At 38.6% G+C, this 19877-nt stretch overlaps 1 protein-coding gene across 3 annotated transcripts in view; it reads left to right on the plus strand.

The window, feature by feature from the left end:
* The window catches only part of ARFGEF3 (ARFGEF family member 3), an 85672-nt gene that overhangs the window by 12813 nt on the left and 52982 nt on the right, over positions 1-19877 (plus strand). For all 3 annotated transcript variants that reach the window (XM_021553071.2, XM_077782140.1, XM_021553073.2), the window contains exons 3-5: positions 491-572; positions 3608-3739; positions 17347-17415. In XM_021553071.2, the coding sequence (XP_021408746.1) occupies positions 491-572; positions 3608-3739; positions 17347-17415 (283 nt within the window). The remainder of the gene's footprint in view (positions 1-490; positions 573-3607; positions 3740-17346; positions 17416-19877) is intronic.

The raw sequence follows: 19877 nt of genomic DNA on the forward strand, positions 1-19877 counted from the left end.
CAAAAATCTTTAGAAAGTCTAAAACAAATGTGCTGTTTTGCCTGTAAGAGATGCAGGTCCAAATAATTATCAGTTTTTAGCATCCTTCAGTTAGTACTGTGCATTGTAGTATAGTATTTGAACTTCATTCTTATTTTCCTGTTTGTGTCTGGCTGATGGAGTACCAGTTAATGCACAGATACCTTGTTTTGACACCTGTTCATTTACTGATTTCAAATGTGAGTTCTCCTCAGTTTAACAGAGGGAGTATAACAAAGTCACAATGTAAAAGCACTTAAAGGTGCTTTCTGGATTAGAGATGAGAGAAGTGTGTGATGAAATATGCCAGCTTTCTTTAGAGGGTAAAAGTGCTTCACAGAATTGTGAAATTATCTTTGGATGCTATATGCAAACGTGATCTTTTTGAAACTGATACGTCCCTTCTGGTATGTTACTTGAATACCAATTTTAATTGCATTTTCCCCTCTCACTTGTTTTAAATTTTCCTTAGGGAGAAGTGTCTCCTTCCTCTTCAACTGGCTCTGGAATCAAAGAGCATGAAGCTGGCCCAACAGGCTCTAGCAGGGATGCAGGTATGACTTTGGAGTGGGAGTGTGTTAGCATGCAGTGGGTGTCAAGAAAATCTAGGCTTTTCTTTTGAAAAATACTATAGAAAAAGCATCTGTCCTCGGGTGAACCTAAGAATAACATTCACATTTCTGTTCAGAAGTTAGGATGCAAGTAAAGGCTGGTGATTTTGAAGAAGCTAAAAATGTTTTGCAGGTAGGTGGGAGGTCCTGGATTTTAACATTGAAATGTAGATGTACTCTTCCTTGTGGGCCCTGTGCTACTCCCAGGAAAGTTTGCCACTGCTAAGCATCTTAGAAATAAAGCTGATAATTAACTTGATGTTAATAATAAAAAAATAAAAAAAATAAACTTGATGTTTTCTTTGATTAAAAAAGAGGACTGCTTGGAAGATGGAGAGGTTAATAGAGGATCTGGAGCTGTGTTCTTTTTGTGTGGGTGCTTTTCTGGGCTTTTGTACACTGAAAACAGTAGAAACAGCGTCTGATTTGGAAGTCTGTGAAGTTGCAAAAGAAAACAGCAGTGCAGCACAAGCAACAAAAAAGCTCTCCTGGGTTTGAAAGTATAAAAACTAAAGTAGTTTGCTCTTCTTTTAATTGGACAAATGAGTACAAGTCAGTAAATACTTATCACTAGGGGGATGCTAGTTGTGGAAAAAGCTGGCACACTGCTGGGGCATAATATCCATTTTCCAAAAAGATTTTTTTCCCTTGGAGGGCCAAAAATAAATTGTTCTGGGAATATAAGGATGTAAGTGGATTATTCAAATTCACCTTATCCAGCATATGAGGTGTCAGACACTTGGTTAGATAGTTCCTCGTATTGGGGCACGGTGTGGCTGTAGAAGGGAAGGGCTGTTAAGATAACAAAGGGACTGGAGCATCTCTCTTAGGAGGAAGGGCTGAGGGCTGGGACTGTTTAGACTGGAAAAGAGGTGCCTCCAGTGCTGGAGTCACCACAACCTCTCTGGACAACCTGTGCTTGATCACCCTTACTGTAAATTTTTTTCCTGGTGTTCAGAGGAAACCTTCTGTGTTTTAGTTTGTGCCCAGAGCTTCTTGTTTTGTCAGTGGGCACCACTGAAAAGTTCCTGTCTGTTCTTTTTGCACTCTTCAGATATTTATATGTGATGGTGAGCTTTCTTTTTCCGATCTGAATAGTCCAGCTGTCAGCCTTTCCTCATAAGAGAGATGCTCCAGTTCCTTTGTCATCTTAGCACTGGACTCCAACAATTCCATATCTCCCATAATGAACTAAACATTCTTCTTTATATAGAAAACCCCATTATTGTCATTGCAGATTGAGTTAAATCTCATCAGGCTGAACAGTGCTAAAACACTTGATATTCTGGTATGCGGGGAACGTTCTGAGTTAAACCCTGGCTGGCAGTTCAGCTTTACCTACTCACTCCTTTCCTTTCTGAGGTATGGGAGAGAGAATCCAAAGGGTAACAGTGAAGAAAATCGTGGGCTAAGACAAAGTTTAATAGCAAAAGCAATGCTGCATGTGCAAATAAAAGAATATCTGGAGTTCGTTCGCCATTTCCCATGGAGCAGCAAGTGTTCAGCCATCTCTAGGAAAGCAGGGCTCCATCATGGGTAACTGTTATGTTGGAAGACAAATACCTTAAGTCTGAATGACTGTGTCCCCTCCACTTCCTCTTTCTTTGCCCAGCTCTTGTTGCTGAGCCCAGTGTCATATGGTTGGGGATATCCCAGTGGTCATGTTGGGTCAGCTGTGTCCTCTGCCAAATTCTTCTGCACCCCCATCTTACTTGCTGGGGAACCAGTCTGAGAAACAGGCAGCCTTGAGGCTGAGCTCTGCTCAGCAATAGCAAAAGGTGGGTGTGTTATCAATGCTGTTTTGGTCACATATGCAAAACACAGCGCTCTTTGAGGTCCTGTGAAGACAATTAACACCATCCTAGACAAAACTAGTACAAGCATAGGAACTAAGAGGTAGGAGTGAACCAGTGAAAGGTACTGCAAGGTTGAAGCTGAGGATGAGCACCAGTACAAAAGTGATGCAGAATGTAGAGAGGAAAGTGTGCTGCTCAAAGTCTCTACTAGGACAGAACAAGGTTGTGTTCCTGGGATCTAGCTTGATCTAAGATCTAGCTAGTTTTGCTCTGTTGTGGGATCTTCTGAGAAGACAGGAGCTGGGAAAAGACTTGTGTGGACACATCTCTTGCAGGATGCCTGCCACTAATAGGAGACACTCATGAAGATGGGTATAGACTATATGGGAGAGGCATTTCTAGTAGAACTCCAAGGAAATAGTGCCATTGACAATGTCAGGAGATAGTTTCTGAGGTACTGGGCAAAGTAAATCTGATCAGTCTAAAATATTCAGTCTGAAGTTCAGTCAGTCTGTACTAAATTCAGTTCAACCAACCCAATGTCAGGACAAGGAATTTTGGTATCACATCATCTTGGGTTGGTTTCTATGTGTGTGTTAGTCACTTGTTAACTGTCCTCTTTGTCTGAGGACTTGATTGTATCCATTAATGGTCAACTTCTGTATGACACAAAACATGTCTTGCCAGGGATCAAAACTGCCACCTCCACAGCACTTGTGCTCTATTGGAGTAATTGGGACAGTGGGTGACTGTCTCCTGTTGGGCAGGAAATCTGACAGCACTAGTTAAATGCCAGGATACTAGCCTGAGTGTGTTTTTTTTAAGTTTGTTGTTGTTGTTTCGATGGTTTAGGGGGCTGCAGAGGTTCCAGTCTCTCCCAGCTTCTAAAATACTGGGAGGTTTTTCTAAGGACATTATTTGAAGTGATATCAATTACTGATGTCTGCTTTCTTCTAGGCATTGGGGATGTAGGATCGGCAAAGATGATACTGGAATGGCAACTGACGTGACACAGATCTCCCAGTTTTGCTGGTTTTCTTGTATTTTATATTATTGGATTAATTTGAACATTTTAGACAGAAAGCCTAACCACCCTTGTACCAAGTGCTAATTGGTTTAGGTGCAGTACTTTGCAGAGGCAGTTTTTGTCTCAACACGTACATTGCCATTTTCTCTCTGCAGAAGCTGCTGTCTGATGAGAGGTTTGTATCCGTGGAAACAGACTCAGATGAGAAACAGTTGCTTAATCAGATGCTGAATGCTGTCAAAGTGACTCCTTCGCTCAATGAAGACCTGCAAGTTGAAGTGATGAAGGTTAGTGTTTCACACACATCAGTGCTTGCAGCAGAGGCTGCATGACTGAATGCTGGGGTTAGCAAATAAATTAGCTGTTGCCTTGAAAATCTTCATTTTAGGACAGCGTTTGATTCCCTTTTCCTACTGGCAGATGTCAGTTGTTTTCATTTCTATTTCGTGTTTCCTTGGATTAAATAGGAGATAGTTTACATTAAGATTCAGAGTACTGGTTGTTCCAGTTTTAGCAAACTTAAGCAGGGCAATCAATTTCCTCCATGGGAGAGGACAGACAAATGACTTGTAGATCTGGAAGTTTGTTATTGGGCTTTAGTGGTCGTGAGGTGGGCTGTGCACACTTGTAATTTTGTATTGTGTGTGCATAGGTGCTATGTAATTTGCTAGCTGTATTTTCTCTTTGTAAAATGTTAATGGTGGAGCGTGATTTGTTTAGGCATCAAAATGACCCTGGACTGTGGCAGCAGCTCTCTGGCCACAGAGAGCAGGCACAGACTTTCCCAGGCATTTTCCCAGGGAAGGGAAAATCACCCAAAGGGTGATTTCTTAATTGGACACTGGATGGTGTTTGGATTGCTTGACCAATTGGGTCACAGCTGTATTGGACTGGCTGTAAGGGTTACTGAGTTTCTGAATAAGTATAGTATAACATAGAATAGGAAGATATAATAAAGCAATTGATCAGCCTTCTGCAATCATGGAGTCAATGCTAATTATTACCCGGCTGGGGGCCTGTGGCGACACTGGGCTTGTGCATAAGGGAAATATTGTTTTGCATACTCTGTCACAACTTCAATTTCTAGGAATACTCTAGCATTCTCCTGTGTTGTATACTAGGAAGCTCACCTCCCAGGGGGTACTGTTTTGAGGAGGAGGTGATACCAAAATTCCTTTCTCTATGATCGTGTTGGTTGTATGACTTAGAAGTCACTTTTCGGTATCGATATTGGCAATACCCGTATTATTTGTACCAAGCAAGATGGTGGTGGACAGTTTTCAGATGTTTAGGTGTAAACTTTGTGCTGCAGGGTTTGTGCTATAGCTGATCACTGGCTGAAATAATTTTGGAACAAACTTGGTGGTCCTTTTTGCATGTTCATTATACCTAGTACTGATTGATAGATTTGGATCTATTCCTTGGCCATCTATTTCTAAGTGCATAGATTAGTTACTTTGTTTTCTTGCATGTGACATCTTGGGTCTAGTGAATATATGTTATCCACTCAGAAACTGCTCTCTACAAGCTTTACTCTTTACCTCTGGAGGTGGAATATGCACACTGAGTCAGAGCATGCAGAGGGGTGAACATAGCAACAAAAAAAGGGGGTGGTATTTGTGTAGACTGTTACCTGTTTTATGGCAGCAGGCATCTGCTTAACTAATGATAACCTACTTTGCATTCCTAACCCAGCACACCTCCTTCCTGCCTCTTGTCTCTGCAGAGGGAATGTGGAAGAGTTAAGTACTTGCTGTACTGAACCAACAGGCCCCTCTTGGAATGCAGTAATTTTTTGCAAGTTGCTTTTTTTACATTCTTGAGTGTTGAGTGTTGAGTTCTTGAGATTCAGAATGTACATGCACAGTTTCTTTGAAAGCTTTAATGTACATCTGTGAGGCAAAGCCCCCACACTAAGAAGAATGTGAGCACTGTATTTTTCTACATTTCTGAGTAAACATCTTCTCAAGTTGTCTTGACATGTGAGAAGCAAATATAATTTCAAAACATCAAACCACAGAAAACCCAAGCCAAAATATTGTATTTATGTATGCTTGTTTTTTAAATTAGAAAAACATGTTCAATTACAGTTTAAGTGCAAAAGAGAAAAGAGAACATTGTCTCAATTTCACTGAGTGAAATTTTAGTGTGCAAATCCTGAGTGAAATGTATGTATTGTAAAAATCAGGCTACAACTTCAACTTTATATTCTGAGAACAAAGCAAAATTCTATTTTGATTTAAATACTTAAAGAGACCAGAGGGCCAAAACATATTGTAATCAGGACAGTTAAAACACAAACTCATTAGCCTCATCAGCCTTGCCTGACAGTCAAATCAAGCAGACATCTCTTCAGATTGTAACCTGAACGTTACAGATGCTATTGCAACACTTGAAAATGCTAGCTAACAGAAGCTTGATTAATGGCTAAAGCCTTTAGGGGGGAAGGAGGGAGATTTCTAGCAGTGGGTCTCAGCAATATCTTTATGTCCCTGGATCTGCTAAAATGTGTCCTCAAGACAGCTTATGATTGTACATTAGACTGTGTTATTCCATCTGGAGGAAATAAAATACATCTTTATCTAGTGCAGATAGATATTAGACACTCCTGAGTGAGAGCAGGTTTGTGTGAAACTCTGTCAGCTGTGGTGCCAGCCTGGTTTTTTGTGACTTGCTGCACAGTTGCAGAGGTATTAAGAATGCAACCATCAAAGACTACATGAAAGCTTTTAGTCTTGTAAAATCAGTGTGAAAGCAGACATGCAGGAGTACAGAATTCACTTTAAGTTGCTGGGGTGTAAGCTCCTAAATCACTTAAATGTATTTGGGGTTTTTTTCCAAAGTCCTATCCAAAATATCTCCTGCTGTTCCCAGTAAGAGTATAGCAGAAATTCACACTTCACATACTATCAAAAAGAAAGTCTTGGATATTTATGTTAATGGTTTGTTGTGACCCACCGGTATTACACATGGAGGTGTGAAGGGATCTGATTGGCTGAGGAGAGCATTCTGTAAAGATCCTTTTTACATTTAGATGACTGCATGTTGGAATTGGCAATGAAAGGAAAGAGGTGCAAGGGCAGTTAGGTGCCTTGCTTCACACACTTTTTGAGCATGTCCAGTATTGTGAAGGGCCGTCCTTAGAGAGGAGTGGTATGAGTAGCTGTAATAGTTGCTGTAAATAAATGGAGAAGAGCACTAGCTATATCTCTTCTGGAACTGAAAAAAGCAAATAGCTGGGGCCTCTGTTTTAAAAATGGAAGGACATTGATTATGGCTAGTCAAATCCTCCTGATTTTTAAGGGTGAGTGTCGTGGAATGCTCTGTGGATTGTCATATTGGAGAATCACAAAACCGGCACTATGATAGCATCCAGACTTAAAGGCCATGGCTGGGGACTGTTCAGGAGTGAATCCTGGGCAGCCAGGGAAGATTTAAACTGCCCAAATGCAACTGTCAAGATGAACTTAAAGCCTTCCCCTTTCCTCTGTGCTAGGTGAGGTACCTCTTACCTTTGCATGAACTTGGCTTGACTAACCCTCTGCTTCCTCTGAATACCTGTTGGTGATTGTGCCTTTCTCTTTAGAATGATTTTTCATGTAGTCATTATATGGGGAAATTCCTCCCTTGAATTTCCAGAATAGAAGTGATACTCTGAAGTCCCTGTTAATTTTTCTTGTGGAACACCCTTATAATTGCTAATCACTGGGTAATTCTTATGCCAGCAGCACGTTTATGCCCAAAAAAGGCAGTGATCTTTTCAGTGAGAAAGGGGGAAAGGCTGTGGTTTCTCTTTGACATGAATGGGCATGAATAACAAACACAGGTGTACTAACTGGCTTTCAAAGCAAGCTGCCTGAGTATATAAATTTTGCATTCAGACTTGTATGTTATTTAACTGCTAAGCCAAATATTTCTTTAGAATATCTTAATTACTACCTACTCTGTGTATTCTTTGTATCTCTGATATATTTTATATATTTTATGGTAGAGATTTATTAGTATTTTCACACCAGGGACTAAAGTGAGGTTATTTAAGTGCTTTAATTTATATTAAAAGATACTGAGATAATTCAGAAAGTCTGACTAGAGAGAATAGTGTATCTAACACAAGGCCACTTTGATATTCATCTTTGTTGTTGTCATCTTTCTTGCCATAAGACTGAAAAGCTTTCTAATATGTGTGTTACCAGTTTGTGTTTTACTATGCTCAACTGGCTGTATCAGTGGAAAGGGAAAATCACACAATCATACAGTACCTTGCTGATGATTTTGTTATACATTAATAACTTCAGTTTCAAACTGAATAATTAAATATTTATACTTTTATATTTTGTTTAGAATATTCATGTAGGAAGGAAGAGATATATTGATCACTAATCAAATGCAGTATTTTGTCAGTGAGATACCAAAGTGACCCAGTGCTCTATTTATACAGCTGCAGATACATAGGAAAAGTCAGGGGGACAGTAATTTAGCACTTTCCTTGGGTGAACACGTTCATGTAGTGGGGCTGGATCAGAAGTGGGAAAAAATTTGTTGTGTGACATGGTGCCATGTTATAATTGAGTGAAGTGCAGGGGTGTATCTCACATTGAGGGCTGGGGACATTTTGTTGACATTAAGCACTAGACTAACAAGCTATAGATAGTCTGCAGCAGAAAGGGGACATGTTCTGGACTGAAGATTAATATTTGTTTTTGAGTTCAGTTGTAGAATCAGGGGATCCTGATTTTTTTCCTCTCCCTGACTTGATGCTTTTAAATTCTGGCTTCAGATGTTTTTAAAATGGCTGAAGTACTTCTACTTTGTGCAGTTAGACCTTTGCTTGGAGGAATACATACAGTATTGACAAAAGCACTGTCAAATATTGTCAGATCAGCAGTGGAAAAGGAAACTGGGAATCTAATCCATAGCTGAACCTCTGGATTGCAGTCACTTCAGACCTCAGCAATTCTGTGATTTTTGCTTTCTCTCTGAGTTTTTGGTAATTTTTCATTCCTAGCCCTGACCCTAGAATGACATCCCTCTGTGAAAGACTGGAATTAGGCTTTGAATGTAAGTGTGGCACTCAAGCAGCTGAAACCAAATATTGAGGAAGTGGGAAGTGTGGAAGGAATCCTAAACAGCAGAAACATTTGGATTTTTTTTCTTCTTTTTTTCTTCTTCCTTTATTATTATGCATATTATAGTCACTTTCATTTGAGTTGATCACCTTCTTAATAATACAGTACTTCTATCTGACTGTGATAACATTATTCTCAGATAATAACAAAAAATGTTTAATGAAGAATTGCAAATTACTAGATGAGTCTTCACACAGAAACAAGTTCTTCAGACAAACTAGATACACAGAAACAAATTCTCTCGATAAACCAGATACACTGTAATGTAATGGGAGTAAGAAAGTTGCTCTTGGGACAAAGGTGTGATTGATCATGTAAAATTTCCCTTTCTACCACATCCTTCTGTTTTCTTCAGTCACAGAGACAGCCTTGTGATGTAATTCAGTGCATTTCAGTCCAGTCTGTGTCCAGATTTCTGGGGAAATTTAGAGCTTGCAGGACAGAAGTTTTCAGGCAAGAAAAAGAATAATGACCTCTTGTGAAAGAAACTCAGTTTTTGCATTTGATGCTTTTCCAAATACTTGTTCTTTATTTCACTGTTCTAATTAATGCTGATATGCTAGGCATGTTATGAATATACACTGTGTTTCTATTAGTGAAGTTTCCAAGCTTTGTTTCTTATTACATCTGACAAGACTTCGCACTGTTGAGTTGCAGCTACCTTATTTGTGGTGGTTTTTGAATAGACTTGAGGATTGCTTTGAAACCAAAAACTAATCTTCCAAAGTGGCTTTAGAGGGAAGACTCTTCTAGTTCCTATTATTTACCTATTATCCATGGTGAACAGCAGTTTCACTTAGGAAAGATTATTTTATTACCAGTGACTCCAACTTGCATTTGTTTGTGGATTAGGTGTATTTATTGCAGATGGGCAAATTTGGGATTTTTCTTCTCTAGCCTTTCAGTAAGGAGTCAGGCAGAAGTCTATTTTATCTGTGAATGAGGTTTAATGAACCCTTGCTAAGTCTGCTGTGTCAAGGCAATCATTTCTCTTTGTCTTTTCTCTGATCCATTAATACAGCATTTGGGAGCTCTCCAGTAATAATACTAGACAGCTCTTTTTGTGATTTCAGTTTTCACTTTGGATATATTTGGAACTGAAATCTGACTTAGAGTTCTGTGGTAAAACTTAGTTTGTGTAAGGACAGACTGTCTTTAGGTTGGGTGTTAGCAACTGTTCTTTCCAAGATTGCTACCATAATGCTTTAAAGGTGCAAAGTGATTCTTTGAGTGCTAAGACTCATCTCCTAGTTTTATTAATTTATATTCTGTAGTAACTAATTAACTTGATAGGACTCCAGTTACAGTGTCAAGTTAGTCACTTGAGAAGATCTATTGAAAGTCTACAATGAGTCTGAGAAAGTTTAGTGATAATTTTTTTTTTGCCTTAATTTTCATAACATTTATAGTTTACCTGTTTTATAGTCTGTACAACCATGTTGTTACAGGTTCAGGGAGGTAGTCCTGATCTGGTGCAATTATTGAATGAAACTGGACTGTGCTTGACCAGTCAAGCAAAACTTACAGTTAATTATTTCAGAGAACTTGTCAGGATCTTTGTTGCTGCTGGACCCTCCAAGACAGAGAACAACTTACATGTTTGAAAAATGGCTCCAAAGTGTTTGATCAAAAATGTTGACATAACACAACTGTACAATCCCAGTCTCTGCGCATTATTATATTCTAAACCATTGAATATTAATAAATTAGATAATCACTCATAAGCTCTCACAGATACATATCTTCTCATTGTTTTAAGATTTATGTTTATGATGTGGCTATGTGTAGTAGAATATAATTTACAACTGTTTTACTTTGTCTTGAACTGTAAAATCAAATGGAGGTGTGTTACCATCTGCTCTGTTAAAGAAGGGATTCTGTAAAGACTTGCACAGTATCATGCAAATAAGATTTTTTTTTTTGTAAGATCAGTCCTGCTGAGAAATGCTATATAGAGTTCTTAGTGCTTTGCCTTTTCATAAGTTAAATTTTTGTAATGTAGGCCAACTACAAATTCAGACCCTCTTGGGTTTTCTTGTCTCATTTTACTTCTTTCTGGTTATTTTTGAAAGTCATTTTATTCATGTGCTTAGTTATAAGTAACCAGGTTAATTCCACTGGATTGAATGACCTACCTTGTGTGCTTCAAGATAAGCTCATCCTTTCCTGAGTTAATTAGAACTATAGTAAATGCCTAGTACTGTGATTAAAGTATTCCCCTGGTTCTTAGGTGCCTGGTCATTGTAACCAAAACCAGTCTTGAATTAAGTAACAGAGCTTTCTTCTTAAGGAATCCAAAAGAACGATAATGGTAATGGCCTGAATGTGACCAAATGGATGCTGGAGGATAACTGCCTAAACCAGTCAGTAGTGAATGCAGTATCTCTATAATGAAACCTCTTTCTAGGATCCATGCTTTTCCTCACTACCTTTCTGCACTTGAATTCTATCCCTGAACAACCTCTGTGGGTTTAGTCAGATGTGTAATTTCAAAAATCTCAGCAGAGTGTTGGTCAGCTTATAAGATTTGCAGGATAGAAAAGTAGGCTTAGTTTCTTTCCTGAAAAAATTCTAGTGCAAAAATTTTAACTGTCTCAGAGTTGTGAGGTTATGAAAGTGTTTTCAGATAGAGAACATACTCATTCTGTCACATTGGAACTGTCACATTTGGTGTGGCATAATCAAAATCATTGGCATCAACCAAAATGCAGCAAGTCCCTAGCTCTGTAAAGTGTAAATTCACACCTATCAAGTGTGGAATTACAAGTTCTTATAGACTTTTTTTAGTCTGACACACATACCAAGAACCTGGAGTTCACTTAACCATTATGAAAATGAATTGCAAAGACATTATATGGTCAGAACCCCAAATATAGAAACCCTTTAACTTTGACATATGGCCTTTTAGTCTTTTGCCTGCTGCCAGACATTAATGCTTATTGGTGGTGACAGTGGCAAGTTCTGCCAGCCAAAGTGGCCACATAACAGTGACATGAAAGGGCCACTTGCCATACATAGCTTTTGAATGCAATTGTACCCATACTGCAGGTGTGCCACAGCTGTGCACAGATGCACCCAGGATAGACCTTTTTGCTTATGAGCATCCCATGACTAGGGCCACTGCTACCACAGCTGTTGGTAGCACCATCTGGTCCTGGGGGCAGCTGAGGTGAGAACTTGTGTCCCAATAAACTGTTCTGACATTGCCAGCCAGCTCCTTGGGTCCTCCACCCTGGAGCTGCTCACATCTCTTGTTAGAGAGGAAAAAGACACAAAAGCTGTATGTGGTGTGGTAGTTGGTGAAGTAACCACAAAACCAGCTTATCTGACTTTTCAATATCATTTTCCTGGGTGCAGGTCAGGATATGGTCTGGGGTAGGGTAAATTCCTCTGGCAGACCAAACAGCCTGTGGGACACCACTTCCTAGGTTGTCTTGAGGCTAACTTATTGCCATTTAATCTAGAGACAGTAATTTTAAATTGGCTGTTGTAAAGTACATTGCCATGCAGAACATTTCCCTGTTGCAGTTTTGCATTATCTGAGAGCAAGGGAGTTATCTTCCCTCTCCCTGCCCAAAAAATTCTCTTGTTGTCAAGAATAAATGTCAGAATTTTCCACCCAGGGGAGACACCAGTTCTTTTTTTCCTTGATAGCTCTGGCTCTACTTACATCCATGTGTTGACATCCTTTTGAATAATTTTAGTAATTGGTGCATGAAACTTCATTTTTATTTGAGAACTCTTTAAACTACTTGTTGATGTTTTCCAGCTTGGTATTTCTCCGTTTTCACTTTTGTTTTACTCAGATTTGCACATTATAATTTGTAAAGTAATGCAGTATATCTGACTAAGTTGTAACCTGTAAAGGGGGAAATGTCATCCTAGTACTGCCATTCAGCCTTTTTCTTTATTTTCCCCTGCCTTTAATAGTTAAAATTCTAAAGATAAAACCTCCTGTCAGAATGTTGACAAACACTGTTAAGTATCTATCAAACTTTGAATAATTTATTTCCCTTCTACAACTATACTACATAAGCAGAAGTTCCACTTGGTTTCATGCCATCATTAATAGTGCTCAACAGCAGTCCTGTTTTAATCCAGTGAACTAAATGTGCATTTTCTTCTTGGAGCATTCAGCATGTCGTTGCTGATGATGTGTGTGGTTCTCCTGTAGCAGATATAGTCCTTATGTCTGAAGCACTGGTGCATTCATAATGCTGAGCAGCATTTATGAGTTTACTAATTCATAGCAGACACACTCCCCTCTCTCTCCATAATTAAAATCTGCTGTTTGGTGCAGTGACACATGGTGACACAGTGTAAATGACTTCATTAATGTGCTTTGTTTCTCTTGCCCTTGTTTTCCTTCAAGGCCAAAGAGTGTGACATGAGCAGGTTACCAGTTATTCTGACAAATAGGGGGACACCTCCTGTCCACACTGTTTTGCAGAAATACTGGATGACTTTAAATGTCAAGCTACTGAATGAGGTAAAGGGCTGTCTTTCCTATCCAAGTTTTCCTCCGAGGGGCAGGATCTGAGAATCATCTGACACACATTGCATCCAAGTTAACTATCCTTCAAATAAAGTAAGTTAGGAAAAGCTTCTTTTATAAATCTCACAAAGGGATTAGAGGTGGTTGCAAAATTGTTTTCTTTGTAAATTGTAAAGTTTTGAACCTTTTCTCTTTTTTGGGGGTACTGCTTGCTTTTCTACTCACTGTGTTTATTTCATGTGCCTCCACCATAAGCTCTTCAATGTGAAAATTGCTTTGTACTACAGATATGTACTAAGCACTTAAGGAACTTGGCTAGAAATGCTAGGCAGCCTTACAATCTAAACACCTTCTTACTTTTTTCATCTTAAAAGGGTCACAGAATGGTTTGGATTGAAAGGAACCTTAAAGTTCCTCTAGCTCCAGTGCCCCTGCCATGGACAGGGACACCTTCCACTAGACCAGGTTGTGCAAATCCCCATCTGACATGACCTGGAATACTCTCTCTTAAAGTACGGAATCCCACAGAATCACAGAATGGGTCAGGCTGTAAGAGACCACAGTGGCCATCTGGTCCAATCTCTCTGCTCAAGCAGGGTCATCCTAGAGCACATGGCACAGGATGGATAGACATTGTGATGTAAGTTTAATTACATTGCACCTCAAATCCTGTATATTTTGTTTCAATTGACCTATCTGAATTAGAGATTTTGGTTTTGTTTCTACATATTGTGAAAACTACCCATGTGCATGCTCTTATACTACATTTGGGACTGTATCCTGGGACTCTAGGGAGTAGGAATTATATTTTTTGTTCCATGATGGTCAGAACTTCAACAATAATTAAAATAAATACTTTTGTTTTGAATAAACCCTTTATGGAAATGCAATCTCATTGTGTATTTGCAAGATAATGCAAGCCAATTAAAAAATCCTGGAAGTTGTGTGATTTTAAAACTATCTCTACAGTCATAAAAGTTCCTTCTTGGAAAAAAAAAAAAACCAAAAGAAACAAAATGTGTTTTAGAGTCCAAACCAATCAGTAAAAGCTAATTTTCAATTTATTTTTTTTTTTTACTGGAATTGCTTTCTAGTTATTAGGAACTGCTTTGTCATTTTGTTTCTGCTTTCCATACCAGTGCTTGCAAAAACAACATGTCATTGCCCAAGAAAGCCTCTATCTTTCTTTTCTTCAATTTTTTAAAATACAGATTGCTTGAGTTAGTGTCATAGGTAGTTAAGCAGTCTATGGAGGTATCCTATCTCCAGACTCAATGTTGTCAGTGTATCGGAATTATTAAGTTTGGATTTGTTTTTTTGGTTTTAGTCCCATCTTTCATCCAGTAATCTAAAAAAGGAGCCTGCTGTCTTCCTGTTTGTTCCACATAAATGGGAAAACATGCAAGTGTTTGGATCATTGCCAAGACTGTAAACGAGCCCTGCAGCAGTGCTGATGGAAATCATAGCTGAGAGCAGTCTTGTGTATTGGTCAGAGATGTCTTTCAGAACTTACAAATGACTTGTGAGGGAAAGTGGTAGCAGTGGATTAAGCCAAGAATATACTGGCTGGTAACTTGTGCTTCTGTCATATGATTGCATCAGACCGTATGCCCTGTCTCTAGCTAACGGGTTCCCAGATCTTATTTTTCACAAAGAATACCAGTCAAAACTTAGCAGTCTTTTTGCTGAAATTCTCTTTTGCCTCATAGCAAAGTTTTGATCATCACTTCCTTACTGAGCTTGATCTCTGATGTTTCTATCATTCACGTCTTATATGCAGGTTTTTGGCATTTGTGACATCAAGCAATATATGTGTGTGTATATATACATATGCACTATTCACAATTCACTCTATAAAAGATTAAAAAAAAAAAGGAGGAAGGAAAGAGATTTTGAAGAGCAAAGGCTTAAAAGAACACTTAAAAGAAACCTTCCATGAATTGTAGTGTATTGGCATCCAGGTTTTGATCTGTGGAAAGGATTAGGTAGTAACGCATCCTACAAAGCCAAGATGGGACAAGAGAGCAGAAAATCGCATGAAGTAAATAAAGTTTTACAAGCAGGGAAAATCAGGACACACAAACCACTGAATAGGATTAGTCATGGATGTCCATCGCGGTTCTTACTGTGATAAGAAGAGATTTGTCAGTGGGAGGTAACACTTGTCTCTCTCTGTGTTTAGGAACTGTGTTCTGCACCTGTGTTTTACACAGCAGTGTCTGGAAGGTTTTCCTTAAGTATTGAATATATGTTTTTAGCCAGCTGCTGAGCTTTCACAGGGTAATTAACAGCTGACTGTGGGGCTAGCCAGTAGTTAAGAATCCAGTTAGTGCTAAACAAAATTGTTTGTCTTCAAAGTTTAATTTTTCACATATGGACTGAGCAGCAGATGGAAATAACAGCCCTTATAACTTATGTAGTTATTAGCCAAATTAAATTATTGAGTTTTTATAATTGACCGTTTACTTTTCTGTTGTTCTATAGAATTTGTTCTGGGGACAGGAGGAAAGGTACCAGAGTTCCTTTTCATTGGCACTTGTGCATGTACCAGTAAATGTTATGGATTGCAGAGAAATTTGTGGAGTTCCTACCAAGAAATACAAAGTACAACATTCTTAATTGTTTGTGGTTAGAATTAGATTGTTTCTCTGGCAAGTTCAAGTGTTGTGTAGCTTGTATCTCTCCTTGTAATATTGAGGTGGGCTGTATAACACTTTAAAGAAAATCCATTTTGTCCATTTCAAAGAAAAGAGAAACTGTGAAGGACTTTAGCTCAGAAACTTTGCTTTGCTCCAAAGACAAATGCTAAATATCTAAAAAAGTTTCTAGTGCAGGACTATTGTAATTCATTAGAGTAGCATGCCCTTTTCTGTTGTTTTCACTACCTCTAGTATTTATCCACATCATTTAGCTTCTATTTATGAAGGAGTCAAGTCATCATATACAGAAAACTGTAAAATTGCCATTACACAGTGATTTACTTGGAACACTTTTTGTAGTAAAATTGTCTTCAGTAAGAACAGGATCAAGCTCCTTATTGGTATTTTATTTACAAAACAGAAATGCAAAGAAACAAACAGAAAACCTTACAACTTTAGAGTAAGGTGTGACATCCTGTAGTAGTGAAATACAGGTTTTCTGCTAAGAAAAACATTTGTAAAGGTATAGTGCATTTCAGTGTATAGAAACTTTTCAGTATGACTCTCAAAATGCAAAACAGTTTATTTATGTCTTCCTTTAGGAAAATGTCACACTCACCTGTGGACAAACTCTTCTGTACTTTGCTTCTAGTTAACAGTCAGTAATGTTGACTTATCTGATGCCCCAAACTTCCTCATGAAGCAGAGAAGAGTAGTTCTGCATAGGTCTGAGAAGGGACCAATACATTAGTGTTAATGTGATTGATATTTGCTGGGACACGTACCCCAAGAAACTCGTACTATTTCAGACCAAGCCAAACATAAATTCTGGTGCTGGAGGGATTTTATGCTTGGAAGGAGAGAGAACAGTAGCTGAGACTCTGTCTTCTGTAAGGCAGAAGAGATTGGAAAGGAAAACAGGAGAGAGGGAAGATATCTCCAGACACAAAGGGCATCACACCACAGCACCTCTCACCACATTGCCTCACTCACCCATTTACCCTGGTGGTTTGCATTACATTCTTACTCCCCTTCTCTTCAAAGTAAGGTATTGAATTGGTCTTTTAGTGTCTTATTCTTCCTGCTGAATTCAGGACAAGCCTCCCTTCATAAACTGGGGCTTAGGGATTGTTTTTTAGCTACTTATTATCAAGTGACCATAATACACTTACTGGAAATTACCTGTGCTGGGAAATCCTCAGGCAGTAATTAATGGCTTGGTTCATATAATACTTATCTGTCTGTGCCACTTAAGTAATAACTTGCACTGTATTTTTCCTTCCTCTTTTGTTATATTGATAGAATTGGTTGGAAGGACTGATTATAAATAATGCAAAGCTTGTGGTTAAAATATGAATAGGGGTCCAAGGCCAGAGTTTATCACTGGATTGTCTTTCTTTTGGTGATCATATGTAGGAGGCAGCAATAAGTAATCTATTGTGTGTTGCCTCTGGTGCCAACAGATGCAGCTTCTCAGGAGGATCTCCTCTATCCCAATAACATATGGTGCTAAGAAGCTTCTGATGCTTTTCTCAAAATTGGAAGGAGTTGTGACTAGAAGCACATGGGCAGGAAGAAGAATCAATAATGGCTGAAACTTAATTTTTTTTTCATTTCCTCTCTTTTGATGCAAGGTCTTGCTCTGTATAACATATACCTCCACCTTTGAGCTGAATGGCAGTTCGGTGTTGAAGATTGCTGAGGTAAGTGTCTCTGTTATACCACAGCTTGTGTCACTTAACCTTCCCCCACTACCTAGAGTGTGTCTTCCATATGTAACCTGAAACTGAACCAGTCTAAAACACGTCTACTGTCTTTAGGACTGGTATTACCTTATCCCTACTGTGAAGGAATAGTTGCAAGTCAATCATGTTTGGGCTTGCATGGGAAGGCAGTCTTGGAAGTTGACTGATAATTGTATATTACAGCATTGCACATTTACTACTTCTCATGTTTATTTTGCTTTTTGCAATAGAAAAATTTTCTTGAGTTCTTCATAAAACAGCACTGCACTGATTTCTTACTGACTGCAACTCTAACACTAATGAAGTTTCCTGAAGATAAGTTTATAAGCCGTAGTGTGCCATGTTAGCACAAGTGCCTCAATGTTCCTTGTGTGTATCTCTCTCTTGACACATCCAAGTAAAATATTTATAATGCCCCTTGATCCATTGGGTTCTTAGTCACTCTACTCCCTTTATTCCATTAGATTTTAGTCTGAATTAAATTGTAAAGAAGCTTTGGTTTTAGAAAAGCATACCTACAGGCATATTACCTGAGTCTTTGTAGGTGTGTGATATTTTTAGTAATATGTTGCAAGCTATGGCCTGTTTGTTCAACTTAGAGAAGATGCACAGGAACACTTAATCCTCCTGTGCAACACACACTGCTGTGTGCAGAATCTATTATAAAATTACATTGTTAATGTAATATAGGCAGAGCTGGTGTCCATGAAGGAATGTAAATGTTATTTACATGTCCTACACTCCCAAGTGTCTATAGACATTTAGAGATGTGTTACTTCTCAGTTTTTGGTATCTGGAGTGGGGTCTTTTTGTAAAAACAAGAATCCCATGTGAAAATAGCTTACTTTAGCTGGAAGTTACAGTACTTTCTGAGTTCAAGAATAAAACTGACCTTGCCTTTCTTACTGGAAGCTGAGAAAGGAGTTATAGGGATAATAGGGAACAAAAGAAAACTACTTCCATTTTATAAAATAAAAAAGGGCTTTAAAAGGCAAGGATACAACATAAATAGTTCATGTATATAACATATACCAGATGAAAAAGATTGTAATCATTCTAGATTAGCACAACTTAGATTTTGGTTTCTCTTGTGCTAGGTGAGACCATAAGGTGTGGCTATTTTTGGAGGTCTTTGTAAGCCCCATCTGTAGATGCTGCAGCAGGGGTGAACTGAATTGCTACTTAAAGAAAGCCACAGTTTTTAAATTTCTACTAAACCCTCTTTATGTCAGTGTCACACACTGAAAAAAAATACAGATAATTTCCCCTACTGCAGTTTTTCTCACATTTGTCACAGACTTCCTAACATGCAAGGCAAAAGCTGATGAATTCAGCTTAGTGCATTTCTTGGCTGTAGGTAAAGAGCTTGAGATTAAACAAAGTGCTTGCTGGCAAAAGCATTTAATGATTCTGAACCCTTCATCTTTCAGTCTTTAAGAGCACTACCTGAGAATGGGGGCAAGTGGTCAATCAGTCATGGTCTGTGTGGTATAAACTGTAGAAACAATCAGAAATAGTATTTTCTGTTCTCTCTGTACACAACACGGTTGTTATTCATCAAAAGTATTCTGAAAATTGGTAGTTGTCTTTCACAGTTTGATGTGAAACTCTGCTGGATTTGGTAGTTGCACTACACTTTTATTCTCAGAAGGCCAATCTGGTTTTTGAAAACCTTTGCTAGTGTACTGATACAAATTAGGTCATTGCTAGGTCTTTTATGCTGAACAAGACTCTAATGCATGATAAGATGGGCCAGCAAAGCAAGCAAAACTCACTTCCTTCAATGAAGTGGAACAAGCAGTAATACAGAGTGTACTTGCCTCTGTTTGGAGTGTTTGGGGGTACAGTTATTTTCTCCACACTTCTTGAGAAAATACTGCCTCAGATTTTTTCTAAATAGCCTAGGTCTTTCTAAATAGAAAATCCTACCAGGCACATACATGCTTCCACAAGTTTCTCTTGCTTTAGGTAAAGCAAAGACTTTAACAGCTGGCATCACTATGCCTTTGTATCTGAATTATCCAATGTATAAGCAATAGGAAACAGAAAATAATTTCTCAGTTCAGCATTTGGTTAACCTTCTGACTTGCTGTAAGGGAAGGGTGGCAAAAAGGAGCTTTCTGTTCCAGTGCCCATGCTATTTAACATTTCTTTCCAAGTCAGTTTCCTTAGTTTTCCTAGCCTGCACTCTGCAGCAAGTAGAACCACTGCAGGATTGGAAAGATACTGCCTTCATTACTCGTGGAACTCCCTGAGGACTGTCCCTGACAAACAAAGCTACAAAGTCTGCACAGCTGATCGTTTGCAATTCATGTGTACAAAACAGTGGCACTTGAAATCATTCTGAACCTTAACAGCTTAAAATTAAAGAAGCATCCAAGATGAAGAGTACTATAATTTGTGCCCTAAGTATTAATAGT

The sequence above is a fragment of the Lonchura striata genome, chromosome 3, assembly GCF_046129695.1.
Source record: "Lonchura striata isolate bLonStr1 chromosome 3, bLonStr1.mat, whole genome shotgun sequence".
Taxonomy (NCBI): Eukaryota; Metazoa; Chordata; class Aves; order Passeriformes; family Estrildidae; genus Lonchura; species Lonchura striata.